At 38.8% G+C, this 27,290-nt stretch overlaps 1 protein-coding gene across 1 annotated transcript in view; it reads right to left on the reverse strand.

Annotated features, from left to right (window-relative positions):
• Positions 1-1,105: 1,105 nt before the first annotated feature.
• Positions 1,106-27,290, reverse strand: part of ARHGAP42 (Rho GTPase activating protein 42) — a 291,265-nt gene continuing 265,080 nt past the window's right edge. The window contains exons 14-24 of the mRNA XM_059930533.1: positions 27,213-27,287; positions 26,488-26,572; positions 25,822-25,880; positions 23,207-23,312; positions 18,492-18,651; positions 17,136-17,280; positions 15,497-15,877; positions 14,962-15,118; positions 12,860-12,922; positions 3,014-3,093; positions 1,106-2,655 (exon numbers count right to left, since the gene is read on the reverse strand). Of these exons, the coding sequence (XP_059786516.1) occupies positions 2,567-2,655; positions 3,014-3,093; positions 12,860-12,922; positions 14,962-15,118; positions 15,497-15,877; positions 17,136-17,280; positions 18,492-18,651; positions 23,207-23,312; positions 25,822-25,880; positions 26,488-26,572; positions 27,213-27,287 (1,400 nt within the window). The 3' untranslated portion in view covers positions 1,106-2,566. The remainder of the gene's footprint in view (positions 2,656-3,013; positions 3,094-12,859; positions 12,923-14,961; positions 15,119-15,496; positions 15,878-17,135; positions 17,281-18,491; positions 18,652-23,206; positions 23,313-25,821; positions 25,881-26,487; positions 26,573-27,212; positions 27,288-27,290) is intronic.

The raw sequence follows: 27,290 nt of genomic DNA on the forward strand, positions 1-27,290 counted from the left end.
ATATCAAGTACTGCCACAATATATGCCTCATGATGAGAAAGGAGAGGGGCCTCATGCCCATGTCTTTAACAGCAAATGCTTTAATTCCTCACTGAGCATCTGTGGAATTAGCTCACAGACAACTCAGAGGCAGGAACACTCTGGCCTGTGTTAAAATAAAATGAAGGTTGAGATTTCTCTATGCAGCAGCAAGTGAAGTAGGACTCTGAATCACTTTTTGGAGTCAAGTTGGTCTTTTTGAAAGAAAAATCAATTTGCCTTAAGAGGCTCTAATTTAGTAGGATGCCAGATGCTTGCAAGGGTGCTTTAACTGAGGGTGTTGTAGACTAAGGGACTGGTCCACTAGAGAGATCACCTCTGTTCCAGCAGAGGGTAGTCAGGGTGTCAGCAATGCAATTACTATTACTAAGGGCCACCAAGGATCCAGAGACAAACAAGCTCTAGCAACACAAAATTATAGTGTAAAAAATCAACACTAGCAGGTAAAAAAAAAGGAGACAAATGTATCAGATTTTTTCATTATATTACTAATTTTTACAACATTAAATATTTTTCATTCCTTTATTTCAATGCACTGATATTTCTTTCTGGTTGTGATTCTGCCTACTATTATTCTCTTTACCTTTAAATCCTAATCCATTATTCCATTTTTAATTTTAAAAGTGTAAATGCTCCAAGGCATAGTTGTATATGTGTGTGTGTATAATTTAACCTATTGACTCTAGAAACATTAATTTAAAGTAGAAGAGATTGAGATTACAGATCATAATATCACGTAAAAAGAACTGTCTACAGTCAATACCTGAGTGTCTGTACAGTGAAGAACTCTGAAGTAAGAAGTAAAATACTGTGGCCAAGGGGGCCAGTGCTGTGGCAGTTGATGGCAGGGAACCAGCTTTTTGGAATCTTGAGAAGAAAGGCTCTTTGCCATATGCAGATATGTATAGAAATAATGTGAGGGTTATTAAAATAGAAATAATAGAAATAATGATTGATGAATGATCAGATGTTGATGGTAAATATAAATGGATAGTAAACACCTATTTCTATGCTCTATAAATTCAGTGAAATTCCTAATAAAGGCTGTAAATTGAAAGGCATAACAGAAAATTATGTATGACTTTATTCCTGCTAAAGATGATGAAACAATTACGATCTCTGGCTCAAAATAATTTAAGAATCTTGTACCTTTATGTTTAGATTATGTTTCAACTAAGCGTAGACTTTAGAAGGCATAGTGTCCCTACCACTGTCTTAAAACAGCATCTTTATCATTTGTAGGACAATTTCTCAAAAGCCAAAATTAGATATCAATAAAATACTTTGACACTTTACAGAGTTACAAGTAGAATTTAAGTTGTATGCCTGTGTACTGCACTTTTACATTGTTTTCCTATTACTGTAATTATACATTTGTGATACCCCTATAATGCTACTAGCAGAGGATATGTGCATATGATTTATCAGTATTTATATGTTAATGGAATAAAATTTCATAAAATCTCAAAGTTATAAAGATAGTTTGACACATCCTCTAAACCAGGGGTCAGCAAACCATGACCCATGAGTCAAATTTGGCCTGTCACCTGTTTGCGTATGGCCCATCAGCTAAAACATTTCTATTTTTAAATGGAATTTTAAAAGTCAAAGAAGCTTAATATTTCATGACACGTGATAATCATGATTTTCAAATTTCAGTGTCCTGAAAGAAAGCGGTATTGGTACACAGCCACAGCCATTTACATGTTGTCTACGGCTGCTTTCTGCTACAATGGCAGAGTGGAGTAGTGTGATGGAGACCACACGACCTGTTAAGCCCAAAATATTTATTATCAGGCCCTTACGGAAATAGTTTGCTGAATCCTGCTCTAAGCCCAGAGAAGGCATCTGGAATGCTGGATAGAATGTTTACAGTGGAATCAGTGTATGACATATTTGGTTTCATTTACAGACATCATATACATTACTCATTACTGCTTTTGAATATTATCATCTACTTGGTAAACAAATAAAAATAAACCTATGTTAAAAAAACTCCTTATTTCCTTGAAATGTTTAGGACCAGCAAAACAATCATATATAAAAGTAGTATATTTTTAAGAAAAAATAATAAATGAACAATTTAAATTACATTTTTTAGTAATGATTTCAAAGTTTCTCAGAGAACACCAGACAGTAAAGGGCAGATCTCAGAAGTCTTATAGCAGATTTCTGGTTTCCAAATTTCTGGGATATAGTACTTAACACAGTATTTGAGATTCTATAATTATTATGAAAGAGACATTGTGGAGAGTTACTTTTCCAAAAAAAAAAGGGGGGTGGGGAGGGGAGGATAAGCTATTTTAAAATATGAAACGAGCCAAAATTAAAAAGAATGGCAAACAATTTAAACATTTTTTCCCTTTCCATTAATAGGGAGCTACCTAGTCTGCTGGTGTAAAACTTGGTAGAAATTGACTGTTTTCATTTTAACAGGCTGATCCCCATATCTGTGTCAGATAAAATCATAGCACTTATTATTTGTTACCATGGATACCATGAAGATACTGCCATCCACTAAAAAGTATTAGAGGAAGACAACATAATTTTCTGGGACGAGTCCTGTTTTGCCTTCATAAGTTGCCTTCAACCATCCTGGTTCCACTGATGGGTACACTGGCAAAAATTAAAATACATAAAGAAATATCACTCAGTCAACATTAGCTTCAAATAATTCTATACACAAATGGGTAAAAATCCACATCAGATTGTATGCATATACTCAAGCTGTCAAAACAGTGTCACAGCACCTGTAAAGCTGGAAATGCCTTTTGCATTTATATAATCAATCACTCTCTCTCTGACACAGGGGAGGAAACTGGGGTCTAGAGGGATTTGATGTGTTCACTTGTACAGGTATGAGGCTGGACTTGATTCTGAGTTTCCTGGCTTCTACTTTAGACTTTTATCGCTACACTACTCCTTCCTCCTCCCCATGATGATAAACTTAAGCAAAGGGAATGGGTGTACTTACCATTAGAAAATATCGCTCCCTGTGGGAAGGAAAGCTCATGGCTGTGCTCTGCTTTACAGGAGTACATAGCTTTGGCTTGGCTGAAAGAGCAAAAGACAATTTGTGAAAACCACAACGCTCAACTATATTTATACTTGAAACTATTCTTAAAAAAAGATACTGGTTTTAGTTATAAGTGAAGCATGATATACATAATGTGCACACGTAAGTGTGCATAAGTGCATTTCACAAAGTGAACACATTTGTGTAACCAGAGAACACTGACAGCACAACCCAAAGCCTTTCTTGTGCTTCCAGGCAATGCCCCCAAGGGTAATCACCTGACTTATAACAAACAAAATAAGCTGGTTTTGAAGAACACTATTATTTGTTAGTATTCTGCTAAATAGGCTATTTTTCAGCTCTATAGAGGTTCTTAGGTACCTTAAAGCCCTATATATTTATTTGCCACTTTAATTTCAGACTATCAGAGGTGAGATCCATAAATTAAAAGGTCTACAGGGTATGGTAAATAAACTAAGTGGGCATGAAATAAGAAAAACAATAGGATAAGTTGATGATAAATGGCAACCAACAACAGCCTCACTGTCAGGGAGACATGGGAACATGTCTTTGTAAATCAGAGTATACCCATCTCTTAAAAAGGGAAGCCAGCACTCAGCTCTGACCATCTGTTCTCATATGGGAGTTCAGGCTCCAAGTAGCCAGATACTCTGGTTTTTTTAAGGGAAGCCAGAATTTCAGAGTTTTATATGAGAGCTGTTTCAAACCATCGGAGCCAACATTAAAAAAGTCATCATCTGAGGAGGCTGATCAAGTCACCAATGAAGTCGCCTTTACTCTGCAACATCCAATGACCTGACTCCACCTACTTCTCACCATCTCTACCACAACCAGAGTCCAAGCCAAGATCATTTCTGGCATAGCTCGCTGAACGGCTTCCTAACTTCCTAAATCCTCTGGGCTTCCTCTTCTGTCCCCTTGCAATCCATTCTATACAGAGCAGCCAGAGGGTAGTTTGAAAGATTTTGATGATCACATGATGATCACATGATTTCCCTGAAAATAACCCTGAACTGGTTCCCAACTCTGCCCTCCATACTATATACATTCTGGCACCTCCCATAATTTCCTACATCTTTTGTACCTGCCTCTACTCACCTACTATACGTCAGTCACACCGGCCCTCTTTCTCCTCCCAAAACATGCCAAACCCATCCCCACCTCAGGGCTGGCTGGGCCTCGCTCTGAGATATTTTCTTGATCTTCACTCGGCTATGGCCCTCTAGCTTATCTTAAATTTCTTGAGTTTCACTGAAGGCCAGGTCTTTCCTGACCACACACTGTAAAATAGCTGCCCAGGCAACTCTCATATTCTCCAGTTTAAAGTCTGCATGGTATTCTGGTGCCATTGTTGATATTTCTGTTGTCTTCTCCCCCAGTTAGAATGTAACCTCTGTGAACAATGCCTGATGCTTAATAGTAACTCAGTAAATATTTGCTGAATTAATGAGTTAAAAAAAAAGGGAAGATGCTCTGGACTCTTTTTCTACATGGTAAGTCCTCTTAAAGATTCAAGGCATCTTGTCTTTCCTCCCTGAGGGCCCAATCAATACTTCATCTGCAAAGAAGCATCAGCAGTATTTGCCATCTGAGGCCCTCAAAGTAACAGTGTTACATTATGATTACATTTCTCTATTGGAGCTAGACCCTGGGTCTTATCTCTAAACTTCCAGAATGAGGCTAGGTCACTTCAACTTAAAGTTCCCAAGTGGCTACCTGAAGATGGGAAAGCTTACAGAGGAAAACTATGGCCCTGCCCCCAGAGTCTATTTCACATGAGGTGAGTCTCAGGCTGTACTTTCGGAACTTTGCTAGGAGACTGCGGTAGGCACACAACACCACTTCCCAATGAAACATGGTCTAAGGAAAAATTGATGAAGTGGAGGCACCCAGAGAAGGACAAGATTTCACACTAAAGAACAGCCATGTGTTCACATGTGCGTGTGAACGTGTGCACATGGGTGTGTTGGTTGACATGGGTTGGGGGTGCGGGGAGAGGATGCTACCAAGTTATGAAGACTTCTGAGAATCAGACTATGGTGATCTTATATAGAAATGATACTAGTTTTTCCTATAAATTTTCTAGTCAAGTATAGACATTTGATCTGATATAATGTGATCAGATATCTGATATAATTGAGGGTTGCAGAGCCTTTTCTCTAAATATATGTAAAGATTTTTTAAAGAGTCAAATTTTCTAGCAGCAGTGATTTCCACCAATAATTACTGTCTTATTACTTTGAATCATTAAGATAAATTAAGACATGCATAAGGAAACAAATTCCAGAGTTATAGAAATGATTAAGATATAATAATCCTTACAATGACATAATTTTTCATACACTTTAAAATGCAACCAAATTATTTATATTAATATTTCAGACATGAGTGTTCTCCTTATAGATTTTTATGTGATTGGATGGTGAGGGAACGCATGCAGAATCATTACATTGCTAAATAAATGGATACTGTTAAATGTGTCAAAATATACAGCACAAAATAATATCTGTCATGACTTTTCAGTTATCTATGCATGTGACTAGACAGGTATAATTTTCTTCTGCTGAGCTCTGTAACTACAGGTGTTAACTCAGCAGAGAGCTTTGATGATTTAATGTAGAATTCTGTGTCAGTGAAGTTTTCTTTCCAGGTGCTAATGCTTCTTCTTTTACTGCCTTGGTGTATTGAAGAAGATGTGAAAATAACACTGTTACCTATTGAGTCTCTGTTCACAAGATTCTAATATCCTTTGAAAAGGATTTTGAGAATCCTGCTTCCTATCGCATTGGAAAGTAAGGTAATGATGCTTGCTGTCCTGAAAGCCATTTCTTCTCTTATCATTTGGAAGATGATCTGTTCACAAGCCCTATTCCTAATTCTAAACACTGTCTAATGCTGATGAGTAGACTTAAAGGTTTGACAGGGTCAGTGTGCAAAATTCTCAATACTCATCTTAATGATAAGCAAAATAAAAAATTCACCAAATCAAAACTGATATAATGTTTTCTGAAGGGCCACTTAACAATGTTAAACACACATACATACTCACTCTCTCTCACACACATTTTTTGTATGCTGAGAATTTCTCTTCTGAAGGGGGTAGGAATGCACGTCTGAGGGGAGTAGGAAGATATAGTCTAAAAGGTGCCAAAGCAGTAACATACAGAAAAACTAAAAACAAATCACCACAATCTAATTATTCATCAGTAGAGGATTTAATAAACAAAATACACCAAATCCAATGAATTATTATTAGGTAGCTATTATGAATAATGCTATAGAAGAAAACATGACACGAAACAGTGTCAGCATGCAAGGCAAAAATTTTACAGAAAAATTAGTCATTGGCAAGACCTCCAAACTGCCTATGACAATTCACAGTAAACACTTATAGGTAATGCAATAAACGCACATTTGCTTCTTAGTCATTGGTTGGAGATTTCTTAATATTAGTTATATTACTCTTTACTTAGGTTTTTGCCAACAAATATGAGCTGTTTCTGGCTTGGATGTCTGAGTATTGGATTTCTCAATGCTAAAAATCTCTTACAGGAGCTTGTAGAGTTAAAGTTGCTTGTGTCAAAGACGAGAATATTGCAACTCCATTAAAAAAGTGGAGTGAAAAACTGAATAACAAGTCTTTTTAGGTTAAAATGTGTATTTTATCTATTTGCCCAACAATTCTGTTGAGCATGTACTTTCTTGGGCACCATGGTGGGAACAATACCATGAACACCACCTTCATGGGTCCTTTTCTGTGTTTATCACAGAGGAGCGGATCTCATGGTGCGGTCAAGGGAAATCTGGAAGGAGGGGTAGGTGGGACCCTGAGAGGCACTACTCTGACAGCTAATGGAATGTGTATGAGAATCCATTTATTTCCTATTATGCCAGATATTAAGGAGATCTGCAAAAATGTAAAATAATGCCAGTTCCTGAGCTCCTGGCAGTGACCATCATTAAGGGATAGAAGCTGACTGCAGCATGGCAGGTGTACGGCAACAGCAGAGGAGGGGGCTTCTGTGTGGCCTAGCTTAGGGGAAGATAAGAAACAACTCCTATTGTCTTAAACACATTAGAAATATGGTCTTTGGAAGAGGGAAGAGATGGGAAGGTGAGACCCTGTTATGACTTGGGGGTAGGCACATAAACTGTCTGACTTGGTTTTACAGAAAAGGGTGACCCCCCCCCCCCCATATGCTGGGGGACTTGTGATCATCCAGGGGACTTGAGTCATATAATGAGTTTGGATTCTGAAAGGAAACCTACATATTTCCTTGGTCCATCTTCTTTATGTAGAAATGAAGGCCAAGAGAAATGAACATTATGGCAGAGTCAGGCTAAAATCTACATCTCCTGAATGATGATCTAGTGCATATCTGGTGAATCCACTTAAATATCACTTGTAAAGTCTCAAGATAATGTCACTGAAAAATCACTTCTACTATTAATAATTGTTGACTGATAATAAGAGTGAATAATCACACCTGTATCTTGCTATTGTCACCCATTAGTTATGAGCTTACTTTTGTTAAATAAATTCATAAACATTTAAAAATTTTCTGTTTAAATTTCTAATATAATACATATTAATAGATATAACCCACATAAACAAAAGCTCTTTGGAGATCCTCAATAATTTTTTTAGTTGTATAAGTTGTTTGAGAACCACTGTCAACGGGTAAGATTAGATGGCTGTGCAACAAAATGTGGTTATCTTTAGGTGGCAAAATGAGAGGTGGCTTTTATTCACTTTTTTAGTTTATCAGTGTTCTTTATATTCCCTAAAAAAAGAAAAAAATATTATTTTTAATAACCATGGCTTCCTTTGTCTTTCTTATGTGTGTCACAGTGCTTTATCTTATGTATGTCTTACATGTGTCACTGTGCTCTGAACCAATGACTTAATAGCCTTTTAAAAACTCAAATTCACTAAACGAGAAGACTTTGCTGAGCTTTGTTTTGGTGCTTTGTAATTATAAACAAAATATTGGTTTTAAATTATAATAACAGAAAATTTGATTGTTTATAATGGGCCAGGCACTCAATTCTTAATTAATTCTCTTAATTCTCAATTTAACCTTCAGAAAATATTGGTACAGCTTGCCTAAATTATATTACTTTAAAGTGGATTTCCCCACTGCCCAAGTATAACTCACTGAGACAGAGCTGAAAGCTTTAAGGGTACTGTTTTCCACAGGCCTTTGTAATCGTGAGAGAGCCTAGTGACATTTGGCTCTTGAAAGCATTTTACAGGTTAAGAGAAACAAGTATAAAATAACCAATGTCTGCTTAGGGTCACGCTAAGTGCTATGACATTTTTCTCTATTCCAGTGGTTCTCAAACTTTTTTTTGTACCTAAGAATCACTTGGGGAAGTTGTCAAAAATACATATTCTCCAGGCCTCAGTCTCAGATACTATGGTTTACCGAGTCTGTGGCAAATTCAGGAATATTCATTTTAACAAGTCTGGCAGGTTAAGTTCCCTGGCAGAGGGGCCCCTCCCACTCCACTGAACCTGATTTCTTAAAGATTTCCAGTGATGTCTTAGAGGTTAAAACCAGTGCCCTCCTCTCATGATCTCCTTGACTTTTTGGTGGCTTCTACCACACTGACCTTGCTTTCTCCTCGTGATCATTCCTCCACTTTCTTCTTTGCCTGACCCTTAAATGAAACCATTCCTCAAAGACCAATGCCCAGCCACTCTACCTTTTCCCTCAGTAAGCCCCATCGCTGGGTAAGCGCGCCTTCATCTATGCAGTATAACTGCTGTGCAGAAGTTTCTGGCATCAAACTTCATGCTCTCTCCTGGTTCCAGCTGCACGTTTCTAACTGCCTCTCAATGCTCCTCAGGCTCCTCAAACACTGGGGCCAAAACGTTCCTTGCCCCTCTACATACTCTCATAAACTAAGCTCAGAAGCTAAATTATCAATCACTCTTTCTGATAGTCAGTCTTGAAGACTTGGAACCTTCTTTACCTGTCTCTCATTCCCAGTATCAAAGCAGTTGCTCAATCCTAGTTCTAGTCATAAAATTCTCCTTACAGTTTTTCATGCTTTTGTTAATGCCCTAATTAAGGTCTTTTAAATATCACCAGTTCCACCTTAAATGGTTCTCTTCCCTTCAACAACCTCCTTGAAAAGCCACTTGAATGATCTGATCAAGTGCATCACTGATTAGATCACCTCTTTGCTCAATGACTCTCAGAGCCTGCAGTGAATCCAGAGGTGTCATTTTTCTGTTGCTCAAGACTATCCACTAAAATCTCCCAACTGGTCTCCTTCCCAAATGTGGCTAGTCTCTCTACCACCCACTACCAGTTCTATCATTCTTTAAGGTCCAAGTCAAGAGTATCCTAAGTTCCCTAGAAGGAAAGCAAAATAGGCATTGTAGGAGGTTAGTAAGGGAAATACCCTCAACGTCTGTTGTTTAGTTGTATTTAATGGTACAAAAGGATTTCAAATGACTGTTAAGAGTTAATGTTCAAATACCAAACACATATTAATTAGAGGCTTGACGATCTTAAGCAAGCACTCTCAATAATAATAATTATAACAATATTAGTTATTATTGTAGAGACCGTCTATGGAGAATTTACCATGTACTTCAAATACATCACTTTGTATACCGACAACAATTTGTCAGAAACAGAATTGTGACCTTCATTTTATAGATAAAGAAAATGGATTTCCCAGAATTCAGACCAAGATGGCAGAGTAAGAGAACATGGACCTCACCTCTACCCATGAACACATCCAAAATACATCTACATGTGGAACAATTCTCACTGAAAACGAACTGGAAACTGGCAGGAAGACTCCTGTACAGCCAAGGCTGTAAGAAAGATACACACGGAATTGAGTAGGAAGGGAAGAGAAGCATTTGGGTCAGGATCTGTACCCCTGGGAGGGAACTCAGAGGAAAAGAGAGATTAGACAGGCAGAGACCTATCCTGGGAAGTGAGTGATACAAGCCCCAGGTTGGGTGCCCCAGTCCTGAGGTCCTATGTGGGGGAGAAAAGTGCCCTTGGCTGGTTGGAGGACCAGTGGTACCAACAGGAGGGCTGTGGGAAGCCTGGATTCCTCTTGGGAAGAGCACATGCACACTGGCTTTTCCCCCGGCAGGGCGGAGAGAGGTCGATCCTAGCAGTTGCTGGGTTTCTGGCAGCTGCCTCACCACATGCACCCCAGCTCAAGCCCAGCCAATGCTCCAGCCCCACAGACTCCACATCACAGCGCAGCACTGGACCTGGGACAGCCAGGACTAGGGAGAAGACTTGACTGTGGGATGCAGAGGTGACCCGGTGCTGGGGCAGAGCCTGGGTGGGGCAGCGGCAGCCACTGGTGGCACTTACTCAAGCAGTGCATCAGAAGCGACCCAGATCTCTGACGGTGACCACCCCACACTCTGTGTGTGTGTGGTGGCCCCCCATACACACAGAGAGTCCGTGCGTGTCCTGCCTGCCTTGCGGAACATTTCTATGACACGGTGGGGGCAGCAGAGGTCGGGGCAGTGATTGGCTGTGAGGGATGAAGGTGACTTGCACCAGAGGCTGTGTCTGAGCAGAGCCATGGGCACCTGCACAGGCAGTGCATCGGATCTCTGTCTGCAGCTGACATGAGCTGAGAGCCTGCATGGGCCCCACCTGCTTTAGCACTTCCCCCTCTGGGGCAAGGGTCCTGGTGCAGGGAGAGGGAAAAACACACACTTAAAGGGAACAGAGCCAGTTCAGGCCATACCTTCAGGGCTTCTGCTCCAGCAACGTGGGATCAGACCCTGTCCCTGGTAGGACAGTGACAGTTGCTAAGCAGAGGCAAAGCCATGCCTCACGTCCTGTGCAGGCTCTGGTCCCTCCTGCACCAGCCACATCCCCTACCAAGGTGACAGCTGTCTGCACACCCTGAGAAAAGATGTGACTTGCATCTACATCAAATCCAGCTCTTTCACCAAAGGCACTGGGCAAACACAGTCTGTATGGGGATACTCCCACATAAGATCACCCCTTGAAGACTGCAACAGGTAACTGTTTTACCTAAATTGATAAAGCCTGACAAAGTTAAGCAAAATAAAAGGGCAGGTGAAAAGTTACGACACTGCCCACAAGTGCTGCGCACTGACTGACAGAGAAGACTTAACCTTCAATGTATCATTGAGTGAGCTCTAAGTTTATGCCGACAACTATTAGAAGTGGATTTAGAGTATTTGGAATGTAAAAGCATATTGTAAATGCATAGGTTGATTGTTGAACATCTGAGTAAGCTTATTGTATAACAGAGTAATTAATTTACTGTCATATACTGATTTACTTCATTAATATCTTGCTGTCTTAAAGCTCTTAAAAGATTATCTCTGATTCCAGTACTTGAGTTTTTAAGATTGTTTAGAGCTTCCTAATAAAAGGGCTCCATCTAGTGGAGCAATTCAATCATTTGGCAAGACAGACAGAAGTAGCAAGGTTAAATCCCTTACACTAAGGCCTACCAGTAGTGACAGTTTCAGAGAGATCATGTTTGCTCTGACATGTACAGTGCTTAGTTTTCACCATGCCTTGATAAAAAGGAAGAAGGTGAAGATGCTACAGACAGAGGTAAGGTACATGCAAGTACGCTGGGATTTGCTATATAAATGCAAGGCATTGACCATCGTCCTAGTAAGATACCAAAGCAGCTCTACTCTGTGGAGTTAAAAACACTAACACAGGAGCACCCTCGCTAAGCTCTGGAAAGAAACAGAGCTTGAAGGTTACTGTTATCCCTAGTAACTAGGACAAAGCCCAATATTGTGCAGGTGCTTAAAAAATGTTTGCTGAAAAAGTTCACATACTTTTATATGGTTAATAAAAATTCTATGGTTGAATAACTTCTAAAAGAACTACACAGTAATACTTCAATTCTATGTGATTCCTTTCCTTCACAGCCTCAATTAGCTGGATATGGGAAGCTCAAAATTTCCTCAGTACATCCGCAAAAAAAAAAAATCAAGGTTTGTCCTTCAAGTGTTCTCATTTATATTCTCTTTCAACAAGCATTCACTGAATACTTCCAACCTGTACCAGTTGCTGATGGTAAAAAAAAAAAGAAAAAGAAAAAGAAAAAAATCACTAATAGCAAAATACTAAGAAATTCCATTAGTTTAGACATATTCAAAATTAAAACCCAAAGTCCACTGCAGATGAGAAGAATCAATTTGGACCGAGAGAAGAGGAAGCAGGTACCTTAGAAGCAAGCACATGAAGAGCAGCAAGATACAACAATTCATGTCCTTTTAACAATGGACAAGGAAGGTAAAATCTGGAAACCCTGAATGAAGTACTTCACTCAAACAGCAGAGCCGCCTGGGGCAATCAGCTCTACAGCACCATAGTGGCCATTAAGAATAAGCACAGTCTTTAATGCATGTTCATGAAGCTTCTTCCAGAAAAAAAGTTCTATTAACTTTTACAAGTCAAAAATACACATTTGAAAAATTTCCACAAACTAACTGTTATCAAAGGAGTCTTTGGTATGCAAAGGGTTATGGCAACTTGTGTCTTTCAGAAAACCTCTTTGTTTAGAACCCTTCCTTTGTGAAGGTTTTAGGGAACAAGGCACCGCTGTAACATTTTGACATGCTAAATGCTGTATACGGTCATGACCACTTCCCCGTGAAGAGACGGCAGAGGTGGATTTGACCATCTGCAGACCTGAGGGGCAGAGCTGTCAAAGATGACCTGCCATGTCAACACAAGGCAACAATGTCACCACTATTTTATGTTTTTTACTTGAAGAGTTTTGAGAACTTACCGCCCAGAAGAAACTGACTTAAGTGAACCAACGTTTTCAAACAGTTGGGCCTTTGCTGCCACGCTGAAAAATAATTTTAAAATACAAGTTTCATTAAAATCCATTAGAAAATCATGCAGCTCAAAGCGAAATTCAGGGTTATCAGTTAACCCAAACAGAAAAATTAGTTAACATTTGTCCCCAAAATTTGACCTGAATTTTAATTGTTTTAAGCTTTAATGTAGAAGAAATTTTTAGATCTAGTCTCTAGCTCACCGAGTACCAGACAGTAATAAACCTATAGCTTCTTCCTCTGGGGATCTTACTGTCTGCATTTTTTGTACCTGAGAAAACCCTGGGAGCAGGAAAAAAGGAACACTTTTTTATTGACTCCCGTGGAGCCTCAAGGGAAGAGTCACATCAACAAGACAAAAGAACTGTTTTGTGTTCTGATAGCTAAGACAAAACTAATTCTAAAATTGTTTCATGTATTTTTAAAATATTTGAACACAGTTCCTATAAAGTGAAAAGAGACAACTCTGAAAATATGACCAATAAATAAATTTGTTTCAAAACATGATGAGGGAAAGGCATCTATTTGAAAAGTGAGACTATTGGGTAGAGAGTGAAAAGAATTAAAACTAAGGTACCCTAGATAATTAGAAAAATTCCTATATTTACTAGAAGAGAATATAAAATTCTTTGAATGATTTTTTAAACTAGATATTTAAAAATTATCTTATTTCTTTAAATGACAAACTTTTTTCCCAGAGCTGAGCCATTTGACAATCTGAAGGATCATTTTACACCTAATACAGAACATACAGTCTCTACATTTTAATTTCTACTTTATCAGTAAAAATCACAAAATAGAAGCTCTTCTCTTTCCCCCACAAAGGATAGAGTTTATATTCTCCCATCTTCCTTGACATATTTGGCTTAAAATTTAATTTCCCTTAAGGGCTAGAGCTATACACACCAGAACTAGAGCAGACAGAGTTACAAATATATCTGCCTCTATTGTGGTAGCTGGATTTCTGAACATGAGAGATAACATATGTGAAACGCACTCTGAAACCAAAGGTTCTTGTCAAAGAAAGGGATGTACTAATAAATTTAAGATGCTGTTCCTATGGAAACAGTCTTAGTAAAATGCCTTACTGGACTTACAATGAATAATTAAAATGTCAGGAATACCACCATATTAAAAATGGGCATGGCATAAAAGAAATAGCACAGACTCAAGTTGGAGAACCCTGGCTTACAATCCCAGCTCTGCCACTTACCAGCTGAGTGTGTGTGGACCTTAACTTTCCAGTATTAGTTCTAATCATCTCTAAAACAAGATTTATACTACCTACTGCAGAAGGACACTGTGGACCTTAAAAGAAATAACAATATGCAAGGATGCTCTGTAATACCTCATACAGCATTTGGAAAAGCTCAGCAAAAGTCAGGAAAATAAAATGAAAGGGAGAAAAACCTTCCTCTTTGGTTTCTCTTACTTGCTTTTCCAGTTTCTCATTTTCTCCTCTTTGCCCCCTTTCTGTTCTCATCTATACACCCTACCCTCTCGGCCTTTACACCTCTGGGTCATTTCTTTCAATCAGAAGCACTCCCTCTTGCCTTTCATGTTCCCTGTTCCCTCGGAGTTGTTTAAATCAGTGAGTACGCAGGTAGGGGAGACATACGATGGAGAGGAGAGAAAACCAACCCTCACCAGATAGAAAGCAGCTATATTTCTAACAAAGAGAGGGAGGATCAAGGATATGGGCAGTCCCCACAGCTGAGTGGTGGATGTTTAGCTTTTACAGGAAGGCGTCTAGTTTCAAAACCCCAAACCACTATATTATACATCTGTTTTCATGTCTTTAAATTAAGCCATAGCTCTGCTTCTAAGGAAAGTGCCTGAAGAGTCTCCCCATGAGATTTTATATGTATATCCTAAGCGTACTACCTTTCACATCACTTGTAAAAGAGGACAGGGTCCTGCAGAAGTTGATGGCACCCACTCCACAGATGAGCATTTGGCTGTGGGAACCCTAAGGGTTCTTTTGCACACCCTCAGCCCCTGTATACCCCGGGAGGCACAGCAAATAGCAAACAAAGGCTCTCTCACTTACACGGAGCCGGGTCGCTGGTAACCATTGCTGGAGGCAGCGTCTAGCCTTAACTTCCTGCACATTTTGGGAGGCAGGTCTGGGTTTGGCGGGGCTTTGGGCGTCTCTTTGGAGCCTATGGAAGTTAAGCTTTGAATGGATCCACTGTAGCTCTTGTTTCCTAAAGAGAAAGACCAAGAAAACAGGCAAGGTGCTATTAGACAAAATAAGAGCCCTAACACAGTTCATGCGCATAACAAAAGGAGGCATTTTTCTCTGAGCCCAAATGAGAAGGGACAGAATGTTCTTTGAGCACAGCAGCCCATCACTCTGGGAGATCACAGTCTACCGTAATTACAAAGACATCACCTCACAGAGATGGAAAGATCCAGGAAAAATGTCACAGCATACAGGAGTTTTAAAAACCCTAGCTCAGGAACAAAGCAGTTAAGCATTGTCTGTCCCTTCACTATTAATTTTTCCCTCCTTCACCATGCTGAACAATCCAGCAGGTGACACAGGGACAATGACATCCTGCACAGGCTCCATGCTGGCTTACCTTCCGCTGCAGAGATGGATCTGAGAGAGGAAGCTGAGGCTCTTTTCAGTCCTGAAAGCCCATAAGGCCCTTTCTTGGCCAGGTCTATGGGTGGGGACACATCCCCTGGGCTAGCGACCGAAGTGACACTCTGGCAATCTGATTCTGCATCTGTTTTGGTTGCATCTTCTCTAGAACTTGACTCAGGACTAGTTGTCCAGAGACCAAGACTTTTCTGTCCATTGGAAGGTGATGGGGATGCAATCCAAGGAATCCCTCCAGATTTCTCCCTGGGAGGGCAGGAAGCGGACTTTGTCGTGCTGTTTTGTTCCGAGGAGTGAGAGGAAAGCGATTCGATGCTCCCCATGGGTGTGCTGTCCGGGCTGCTGCTATAGGAGTCGCCTGAGCAGGGGCAGGGGTGGGAGAGAAAAGAACAGCGTTTCTCTGTTGAAACCGGCACCCCCAAACCCTTCTGTTCTCCAGCGCTCACATGCTCCGTGGCCACCTGACCCCACTGAAGTGATAGGCCTTTACGTGCTATGGAGGACTGTTCCTCAGTTCTGGAGAAATGCTTTACAATACGCATTTGAACTTGGTGAACGCTTTTTTCAATACTATTCAAGGGAGCTTTTATATGTGCCCTGCCCGTATGAAATAATGTTATTTCTTGAAGCATTAGTGGGGTGACTTGAATTCAGACAAAATTTGCTTCTGAAATAGGACTCACAAGTATGAGAAATAAGATTTCTTGATGATATTAAAGAAATCAATGGAAGGGAGAAATGCTGAGACATATGTCTGCCTTCTTTTACTTTTCTGATCTTAGGTGATTCTGAGTTACAATGGTATCTGAGTCCTCCTTCATTCAAACGCACCATTAACAGTCAGCTGCAAGTTATAAGCTCCTCACAATTTTTAAGGAAAGGATTTTTCTCCTTTTTCTGCTAAGAATGTAGCAACATAAGAAAACTGGCTATTTTAACTGGCTGTATTTTTTAATGTTTCTACAAGTACGGTATAAGAAAAAAATCAGAGAAACTGTAATAAAGTATTCAAATAGTATATCTAAATTAAACACTGATTGTGGGGAAAATTGGGAGTGTGGGGAGAGGGTTGGGAGTCTAAAATAAAATGAAAATGGCCACAGTTTAACACATGCTTTGGGCTCAAGCTGCCACCCACCTTATGGTGGGGCTTGGCTCAGAACAGTAAGTTAGCGATAATGTGTGGTGCAGATTCTCTTTTTATTTCTTTTCTCTCTGTTTCAGACCCTTTGATACCCAAGAGATGATGCTTTAAGAACATAATGTGAAAGGAAGGAAGAAAATGACTGCCTCAGCCAGGCTTTCTCTTGCTTTCTTCTCTACGACTTTGACAACAGGACAAAACCTGCTACGAAGTAGCACCCGATGTACTTAATCACCATTACAGAGAAAAAGGGCATTGTGCAAACTATTTTTTCCCTTTGTAGCAGGAATGAATTTGCTTGTCCAAGGTACCTTCCAACTATACTGACAGAGACTATGTAATGTGGCGGGGGGGGGCAGGTGTTGGGACGACAGCACCAGTAAGAATATCTTCTATTTCTACCTAAGTACTAATAAGGTATGATAAAGCCGAATTAATGAAGAAGGCATCTCCCTGAGGCCAGTACACTTACTATCGGGTTCTGCCAAGCACGGGGTATACCTCCCTCTGGGCTTCCGGGAACCTGTGGAGAGGCAGATTGCACGTGTCCTTCGGGATCCAGATCGAGACTGAGGCTGAGGAAGAGGGATGCTTGGGTCTGGGGCAGTATGAAAAATCTACATAGAAGAAAAATGGACCGAGGTCAGTAAAAAGGTAACATTGACATTTTCATCATAAATTGGCTTTGAGAGCTATTAAATAATCTTAGAACTGTACGTTACTTCATCAATTGCATGGCAAGAGATGCTTGATACAAAAAATAAATATCCTAGAGCATTTATAACTTTTCCATTTACACTGAGTCATTTGCTTCCTCTGGGTTTTCTTTTTTATTCTTCCCCATTCCCCAACAGTGAAATTCAGATTTTCCAATAATTTTAAGAAATGTGTCAAATATTAACAAATGTCTATGTCAAGACACACTGATTCTTTTTACTATGATATTCTCTTTCACCTTCATGCTGAACATAACCTGAGGGGAAGAGGCTCGTTTTGTACCATTCCCCAGCTGAGCAGCCCCTTGCTTCTCAGAAGGTGCTGGCATGCTGTTGGCCCTGAACTGTCAAGAATAGGACAAGCTGCAGGCAGAGGTCTGAGCACAGCTATAGGACGCAGCCGTGCACTCTTGGGTTTTAAGAGCGCTTCTTACAGTCTTAGCTAGGTGCCAAGGATATCCTTCTACAGGCACTAGAAAGGAACTGGGGAAGGAGAGAGGCACTGCCATCCTCTCACAAGGACTAGATCAGACATAAATGGATTACAATGTTTAGACTTTCAATGGCTGAGTTTGCTTAATAATCCAATCAACTTGGCTCTCCCAATCTCTCACTTTTATAGTTATTCTAAGATCTCACTCTTTTAAAGAAAGCCTCCTTAGGGATTGGAATATAGAGAGGGTTTCAAGACTGTTCCCCGATTATTTTCTTTTGTTTTATCTAGAATATTAGCTCTGCTGTATAAGGAGAGTCTAATTCCAAAAAGCTCAAAAAAGTTAAAATAGACTTAACCGCAAAATGATTCAAAAGTATTTTCTGAGTATGAGTAAAAAACTAATTATATAAATACTAAAGAAGAAAATCTTGACAAGTAAGTGATGTCAAAAAAAAGGAAATCATTTACTTAGAGGATTTTGAGAAGCACTTAAAAACTGAACAAGAGAAAAAGAAAATCAAAGTCCTCATGAAGAAGTAATTTATACAAAATTTACAAGACTGACACCAAATAGGAATCTGAGATCATAATGTGAGGACCATAGATGATACAAATGCAAAATTTCTTCTTAGAAGCCAGATAATATTTTATACTTCCACATGAGAATTCAGTCTACCTTTTCATAGTGCTCTATCAGAATTTCAACCACAATATTCTGAAATTTAATATTCATCATGGCAGCCACAGTTTCTTCCTGTGCTCTCATTAGAGTCGGACCAAATATGACACCAAGGTTTGAGACAGTCATGAGATTTTGCTGGCTGTGTAGTGACACTCTGCAAATAAGAGGAACAAAATATTTTAAGTTATATGTTTAATAATTATTAAATGTTCTCATCCACTAAACTTATGGCATAAAATATAAACATGCCATTACAGGCTAACTTTCCCAAACGGTCAGGTTCAGCTACTCCCAACTGGCACTAGTGGGTATAGTCTAAAAAGATGTAAAAAGTTAACACTGGCCAAAGTAAAACATAATTACAAAGGTTAATCTATTGAAGGAAAAAATCTTGATTTCCTAAATTGAGTTCAATCACCCTAGAGAGATTATCAGCTGTTTGGTATTTCCTACAGTACTATACTTCTTTTAGAACAGATGGTTAAGAGTAGACTGGTTGTCAGTCATAATGGCCATCATTAAAAAGCCTGCAGATAACAAATGCTGGAGAGGGTGTGGAGAAAAGGGAACCCTCCTACACTGTGGGTGGGAGTGTAAGTTGGTATAGCCACTGTGGAAAACAGTATGGAGGTTCCTCAGAAAACTAAAAATAGAATTACCATATGATCCAGCAACCCCATTCCTGGGCATGTAACCAGACAAAACTATAATTCAAAAAGATACATGCACCCTTATGTTCATAGCAGCACTATTCACAATAGCCGAGACATGGAAACAACCTGAATGTCCACTGACGGATGAATGGATAAAGAAGATGTGGTACCTATATACAATGGAATACTACTCAGCCATAAAGAAGAATGAAACAATGCCATTTGAAGCAACATGGATGCAACTAGAAATTACAATACTAAGTGAAGTCAGAAAGAGAAAGAGAAATATCATATGATATCACTTATATGTGGAATCTAAAATATGACACAAATGAACCTATCTATGAAACAGAAACAGAATCATGGACATAGAGAACAGACTGGTGGTTGCCAAGGGGGAGGGGGTTGGGGGAGGGATGGATTGGGAGGTTGGGGTTAGCAGATGTAAGCTTTTATATATAGAATGGATAAACAACAAGGTCTTACTGTATAGCACAGAGAACTATAGTCAAAATCCTGTGATAAACCATAATGGAAAAGAAAATATATATAAAAAGAATGTGTGTGTGTGTGTGTGTGTATATATATATATGTGTATAAAACTGAATAACTGTGTTGTACAGCAGTAATTAACACAACATTGTAAATCAACTATACTACTTCAATAAAAAAATTTTTTTAAAAAAGTAAAGAAAAGGAGTAGACTGGTTGTAATTATATTCGGATTCACTAAACATATATTGAGAACCTACTGCCAGGCATTTTCATAGATAATATTGCACTTAATCCTCCCAGGAAGCCAGTTATTTTCTATGGTACAGATTTTTCAAAAAGAAGCTCCTTAAGTAAAAATGATGTACCTGAGGTCACAGCAAATTAGGAACAGAGATTTTGTTTCAAATTGGGTCTCCTGACTTCAAGTCAAGAGTACCCCTGAGCTCCCCACATAAGATGACTGGTTAGGGCATGTTTCCATCCTACTTCCCTTCTATCCATCCACCATCCACCATCCATCCAAAACTTCCCTAATGCCTCCCTAGCGCTGAGCACTGGGCTAGGCAAACAGTAAGACAAGGAGATATGGTAGCATCAGTGCTGGCCTAAAAATGAAAATAAAATGAAAGGGCTCTGATACTACTGACCTTAGAAAAGTAATCCCAGTAAACTCTCAAAAATGACTTTGACTAGTTAACTGATTTAATTTGGAAATTGGATGCATTAATAGGAAACCTCATTTATTTAACCAGTCTCCTAGGTTAACCACTGCCTTTTCTATCTTACTTCCAGCCAGGTTGTTAGAATATAAAGTTCTAGGAAGGAGCACAAGATAATGTTTATATCTGATTGAGTATGCACACTAACTTCATTCTAGAAACAAAAGTAAAATTTTATGAGGAGTCTAGGATTCTGGATTATCCATGTGACTTTTGGCACAGGACAGGAAGAGCTGACTGTCCCACTGACTGAATTTTCCCCTTGTGCCCAAGACAGCACTAGCTAAGAAGGTTCTTGGTTAGTATAAGAATTTCATTCCAAGTTTCCTTTTTATACAACCAAATATTATATTCATTGCTTAATATGTATTAGAGAGTCTACTAAGCCATCTGTAAAGGCAGTGGGCCTGTCTGGATTTAAAGATTGGGTCCTTCCAACTTGGAAGCTGGGTTCAATCAGTCACATTATTTAATACCTCTCTCTAGGCTTCAGTTCCCTCATCTATAAAGTATAAGAATGACAATCCTTAGAGCAGTGTTGAGCGAATTAAATAAAATGAGTTAAATTGAATAAAATATGGTCTTAAAATAATATTCTTCTCTGGAATTAAATTGACTCTAAGCACTTTTGATGTCCTCTAAAATGTAAGAGTTCCTAGTAATATAAGTAACCTAGAATATGACTGAATTAAGCTCACTGGGAATAAATTTAGAAATCATAAAAAACTGGTCTGTTTTGAAAAGGAGAGTTAATGACTATGGTGTTCAGAAGGTGAAATATTTTGATCACCTATTTTCTCTTCATTGCATTTCCCTTCTGCTGAGCTAGTCAGTCAATACAGACCCTTATCATTCCACATTTCAGCCAGTTCTGGAACTCATTCCCTCAACTTGTGTACAAAGCAGATTCCACAGATGTCCTTGTTTTAAAGACAAAGTATTCTCAGGAATATATCAATGATTTATACCATGTCTCAGAGCTAATTAATGGAGATTTGGAATCAGTCATTGGTCCTTTAGGCCAGTGACCAATCCAGGTCACTGATATTAAATGCTCTTTTCTTATGTCAATAAGGTGGCCAGGGACCAAGAGTGTTATCAGTTTACTTAAGTAAGTCATTGATGATGTGGGCACACATGCTACTGCTGCTGCTCAGACAGTGGAGATTGACCTTTTACAGATTCAAGAAAGAGCCAGGAATGGTGGTGAAGGTTGGGCAGAAGAATTTTAAGTACTCTTCAGTGGCTAGACACTCTCTCTCTGCTATTTCCTGTATCGCATTCATAATTAAAGGTGAAACTTGTGTTCATCTAACATTCTGAATAATTAAGCAAAAACATTTTATGTGACACTCATGAAACTTTAAAGGCACATTTTAAAAGGCTTTGCTAAAAAATTACCTTGAATACAGCAAGAGAATGCCCACTAAATACAGTATGGATAAGTTTCATGAAGAGGTCACAGAACTCAAAAACATAATTCAAGACAATGTAATTCTGACCAAGGATAGTGAGTCCCTATTCATTAGCTAAAAGAGGTGTTGATATGGGCAACAGTTAAAAATGAACTTGAAATGAAGTCATTCCTAGTGGTTCCTTCTTATTTCAAGGAGGGTAAATTCATATTATCTCAAAGTCTGCAAGTTAAGATGAGACTGATTAATGTACATCACTGTTTCAAATGTGCGTGGCTCAAATTAGGATACATTGGGTTACTACCTGTAGCAAACAAGGAAGGATTAATCATTTGATTGTGAATCGTGGTACTCATTAAGACAAAAAATGTTCCTATTTGTATTTTCTTGATTAAATGTGTGTGTGTGTGTGTGTGTGTGTGAATCAAGATAGATCTGTGATGGCTAAAGTTACGTGTCAAATTTTCTAGGCTGCAGTACCCTGATATTTGGTGAAACATAATTCTAGATATTTCTGTGAAAGTACTTTTAGATGACATTAACCTTAAAATCAGTAGGCTTTGAGTAAAGCAGACAACTGTCCATAACATGGGTGGGCCTCATCCAACATCATTTCAAGGTCTTAAGAGAAAAAGACTGAGATCCCTGAGGAAGAAGGAATTGTGCCTCAGGCTGCCTTGGATTCAAGCTGTGACATCAACTCTTCTCTGGGTCTCCAGCCTGCCTTGAAATCAGCCTCTGCAATTGTGTAGCCAATTCCTTGCAATCAATCAATCTCTCTCTTATACATATGTGTGTGTATGTATGTATATATATATACATATATGCACATATGTGTGTATATATATACATACACACACACAATATCCTATTGGTTCTGTTTCTCTGGAGAAACTTGACTAATACAATATCTATCTATCAAGATTTTTTTTTTTTTCTATCAAGATTTTTAAATACATAGATGAACTAACAGCGGAGTTAGAAGATCTTCAGAGACCGACAGATACTATGAATCTAGAGAAGGAAGCTAACATTCAAGTGGCAGTTTGACCTGGTACAACCTGGTGACCCTAGTAGAATAGAGAACTGGCCTTCAAACTTTGGGTTTACAATGTATCTAAAAGAACTGGGAAAGAGCTATATACCCCTTCATATATTTTTAAGTTGACATGAAAATTTTCCATCATTAGTATAATGGTTGCAAGGATATAATTATTTGCATGTTGTAAACATACACAGGTACACACACACACACGTATAGATGTATCTTAAAAACAAACTGCCACACCATTTTTTAAGCACATTCAATGGACTCTGATTATAATAGCAAGGTTATAGCTCCATCACACCCTTTAAAAAGACATGAACATGCTTAAGTTTAACAGCTGAACAAGTAATTAAGTGAACAATATAAGTCAGAGAATTACTTGACCAGGTGCTTTATTAAGATGTCCAGCATCTCTCTGTTTTTCTCTGGCAATTTGTGCACCAATGCATGTACAGCCTCCACCCGGTAGTTTTGGTCATCAGACTCTGTAACATAAAAAAGGTTGCAAATGTTCAAATTTTAATTGTATTAAAATGCATATATAAACATTAGTAATTAAAGTATCATAACCACTTCCACCCATCGTGCTTTATAAGCACTGCTTCACACGGTAAGTATTATCACTATCATTTCCTAAGGCTTAGAGACGTTGAGTAATTTGTCCATGGTCTGCAATCAGTAAGTAGAGAAGTCAAACCCAGTTCTATCTAATCCAGACCTGTGCTCTTAGCCCCTGAGCTGTATACTTCCATACAACCATAATTCATCTCCTCCTTGGGTTTTGCTACACAAGGATAGAATAAAACCTTTAGCAATGTGAGTGATCACAGCAGTTGTTGCAAATGGCCTAATGTGCCAGGCACTACAATACACTCTAACACATTGAAACCTCCAAGTGACTCCATCAAACCAGAGGAAGCAGGTATTCCTTTCCAAATTTTATAGATCCAAAGATGGCAGGGAGTTATTTTTGTGAGGTGTCAGGTTTATTGCACAAATAAAGGCCTGGTAGATTTTTAAGCCCACGCTGACAATGGTAAATCTGAAAAGCAAAATATCAACTAAAGCAAGTCTAGTCTACAAGGCAAAAGCCAAGATGTTGACAAGTCTTCTAGAGAAACTTCTTATGCTTCAGAACAAGGAATCGATTTAATAGTCTCTTACTACCATAAACAGATTCTGGGTTGACTGCTCACCCTGCCAAGCCCTTTCTTCAGAAAGTGCCCAACACATAGGGTTTATATTATGGGACCTTCATCTCTTCTGGGCACAGCTATTTGTACATGAGGTAAGGAAAGAGCCTGACTTTGGTTGGGCCAAACATGAAGTTTCTCCCAGGCGTTGGAATGGAGACACCAAAACTGATCTGACTGCTGGATACGTGAAAAGGCACATCATGTAAAACCAGGCAGAAAGCCAAGAAAAATCTGTCTGGAAGCGAAGATAAGAATGAGGCAGATATGCAGCAAAGAACAAAAATGAGAGACCCTCCAAAAAGAGTTGGGAGGATGGGCAGAGAAACATCTATTTCCTACTCTGAGGTTCCTGGTTGCAGGCCATGGAAGGCAGGACCCATCCTCTGCCAAGGAGTTCTGAGGGACTCCCCTAGTCTCTGAATAACTCCCCCTTTTTCCTGAGCTGGAGTTCTCTTGCTTGACCCCAAATAATACCTAATTTTATGATCCTTGACCCAGACAAAAGATAAATTCTTATACATAAGACACATTTTAATTATCATGGTAGTGAATAATATGATCATTATTTGTCACAGAAGTGAAGAAAAAAAAATCTTGTGACCAAATGTTTGCATCAGAACAACCAGCTCATTGAGCCATTCTAGCTAAGTGGATCCAACACCATTTGCTATAAAACTAAACTTTTGTAAGGAAGTGTTCTAGGTTAAGGGTCAAAAAAGCTGGCTTGTAGTCCTGATATTGCTGTGAATTTACCAGTGTCCTTGGACAAAGTCACCTGCCCGCTCTGGGTCCTGATTTCCTAGTTAATAAAATGAGGTTGGATTATATATTTTCTAAGGTCTTGTTCTTCTTACAAAGACAGATTTCTATAAAGAGGATGTAGAGTGCAGAGCTTTCAGTAGAAAGCTAAGTAGTATAGATGTTTATGAGATCATGTGGTCAGTCATGTATGCTGGACTGAAAACCAAGATCATTCAGCTTTACCTGACACTTTTATCAGTAGACAATACTTCCTGTGACATTACAATGTGTGATAAACTAATGCAGCTGATTTCTTTCTTAGACTGTGAAAAATACTCTTGTTACAGTCATACCTCATACATCCTAACAATGAAATGCCAACTCCTAACTGTTACAACTTGTCGTGATGGGCTCAGATGGCGACCTGGCACTTTGAGCCCAATGTTTTACAAGTACACACTTCTAACTTCTCAGGTTACATGATTGTCACTGGCCCCTTCCCCTCCCCCCCCCCCATTTTGAATTAAGCCTATCTATTCATATCACATTATGGCAGTCACAGATCTAAAGAAACAACATAAACATCTGATCATCATCAAGAAATATAAAAAGAGAGAAAAGGTGCTTGCTGTCTGCCAAAAATATCTGACTCTTTCTCCAGATTTAGGAACACGGCACATGAGTATGTGTATAGTGGAAGCACTGGCATAACTGACTGTACAGATTTGTGGTCTTGTTTATTTAACCATGAAATTGCTCTTGTAAGAAACTGACATTCACCAATCAAGTAAAATGTAATACAAATAATTCCTCACAGCTCTTTCTAATCACATCATACTCGCCACCCCAATAAGGTCTTATTAAGTAACAAAGTATTTTAGTTCACTCTGTGATTTCTTATAACCATATTGTAAACTATTATATAACCATGTAACTATGAGAATGACAGTTTCTTAAGCAATAGACAGGAAAATGTTAACTAGCAGGTTTAAACTTACACCTCCAATACAGCATAAAACCACATCATTTATAATGCATCCAGTGGAAATGTACTTACTAACAGCAACAATAAAATCTTTGTGTAATTTGTAAGTCATCAGTGGTTCTGCAAGGCACCTACAATAGAGAATGAAGCAAATTTTAGAATGGCAGTATCTTCTGATTTCCCCTGACCTTTCAGTGCTTCTTTAAGAATTGGGTAATTAGGTGTATGATAAAGTCCTAGCAAGGAGTCTACACATAGTTCTAAAACGCAGACCTCAAAGATACCAATGCCCCTGAGCACTTCTTGCCACCACTGTATTAAAATGGGAGGCTGGGAGACAATTTTTTTTTTTTTTTTTTTTAACTTTGTGAGAACTATTGGACCATAGGCGCAAAATCCCTCTCAGATATGGGGGCAATAGTTTAAAATTTTTTTTTTCAAATTCAACTTGTGGTGTCTTAAAAAAATACATGAAAACCCGAATTCAAATCTAACATGAAACAGAAATTATTATTTAGTATTCATCAATTATTGCAGCCTTTTAAGTGTATTGTTTGAACAAGCACATATAAGTTCCAGAACACTAAACACAACCATTACCACCCTGTGCTATTCCACCTTAAATGAAGGAACTGTGCTAAGGAGCGAAGAAACAGGGGTTCCCTGGGATCCGTGGTGACTGCCCAAGAGGGTGACGGAGAAACCACAGCACAGCGGCAAGAGTTAAGCCCCCCTTACCTGAGGTAGTTTTTCAGCCCACTTGTTATTGTCTTATTATCCCACAGTTCAATATCAATGTCCATATCAGGAGGGGATTTGGGAGCTGAAAAGAATTAAAATAAGATGTTTAAACTGTGCAATTCAAAACATCACTCACACCATTAAGAAAATGGATACTAACATAAGTAGGTCACAGAGAGAGGCATGTATTTCTTAGAATGCCAATGGAGTTAACTTTAGGATTGTTGTTTGCATGAGTTGGTGCAAAGCTCACTCTGACACTGAACCTCAAAGATTTCTTATGGAATATAGTTTTTCAAATCAGATGTTTGCTAATTGCTAACATCACAGCACACTTACTATGTATTAGGCTTATAAATAAGGAGGTGAAGGCACAGAGAGTTTAAGCAAATTACCCAAGGTCACAAAGCTTTTAACTGGCCCAGTTAAGATTCCAAGTCAGGCAATCTGAATCCCAGCATCCATAAATCTTATTGTACCTCTAGCTAATAATCCAAGGATACTTGAGGAAAAGTCCAATATTATAAAAAGGGCCCCTTCTCAAATTCTGATTGTTCATCTATTACAATGGACATTAAAAGCTGAATACAAATATTAATTTTAAATATGACTCGAAAATACTCAAAGACAACCAATAATCTAGATCTCAAAGAAAACTATGCTTTGAATTTTCTATAAGAATGCAAAAATTAAGTAAGTAACTGGCTTCATCCAAAACTTACAAAATGTGGTATTCATGAGTTTCTGAACTTTGGAGTTCACTCCTCCTATTCGGTAAAGACCTAAAATGGTGATGCCTA

The sequence above is a fragment of the Balaenoptera ricei genome, chromosome 8, assembly GCF_028023285.1.
Source record: "Balaenoptera ricei isolate mBalRic1 chromosome 8, mBalRic1.hap2, whole genome shotgun sequence".
Classification (NCBI taxonomy): domain Eukaryota; kingdom Metazoa; phylum Chordata; class Mammalia; order Artiodactyla; family Balaenopteridae; genus Balaenoptera; species Balaenoptera ricei.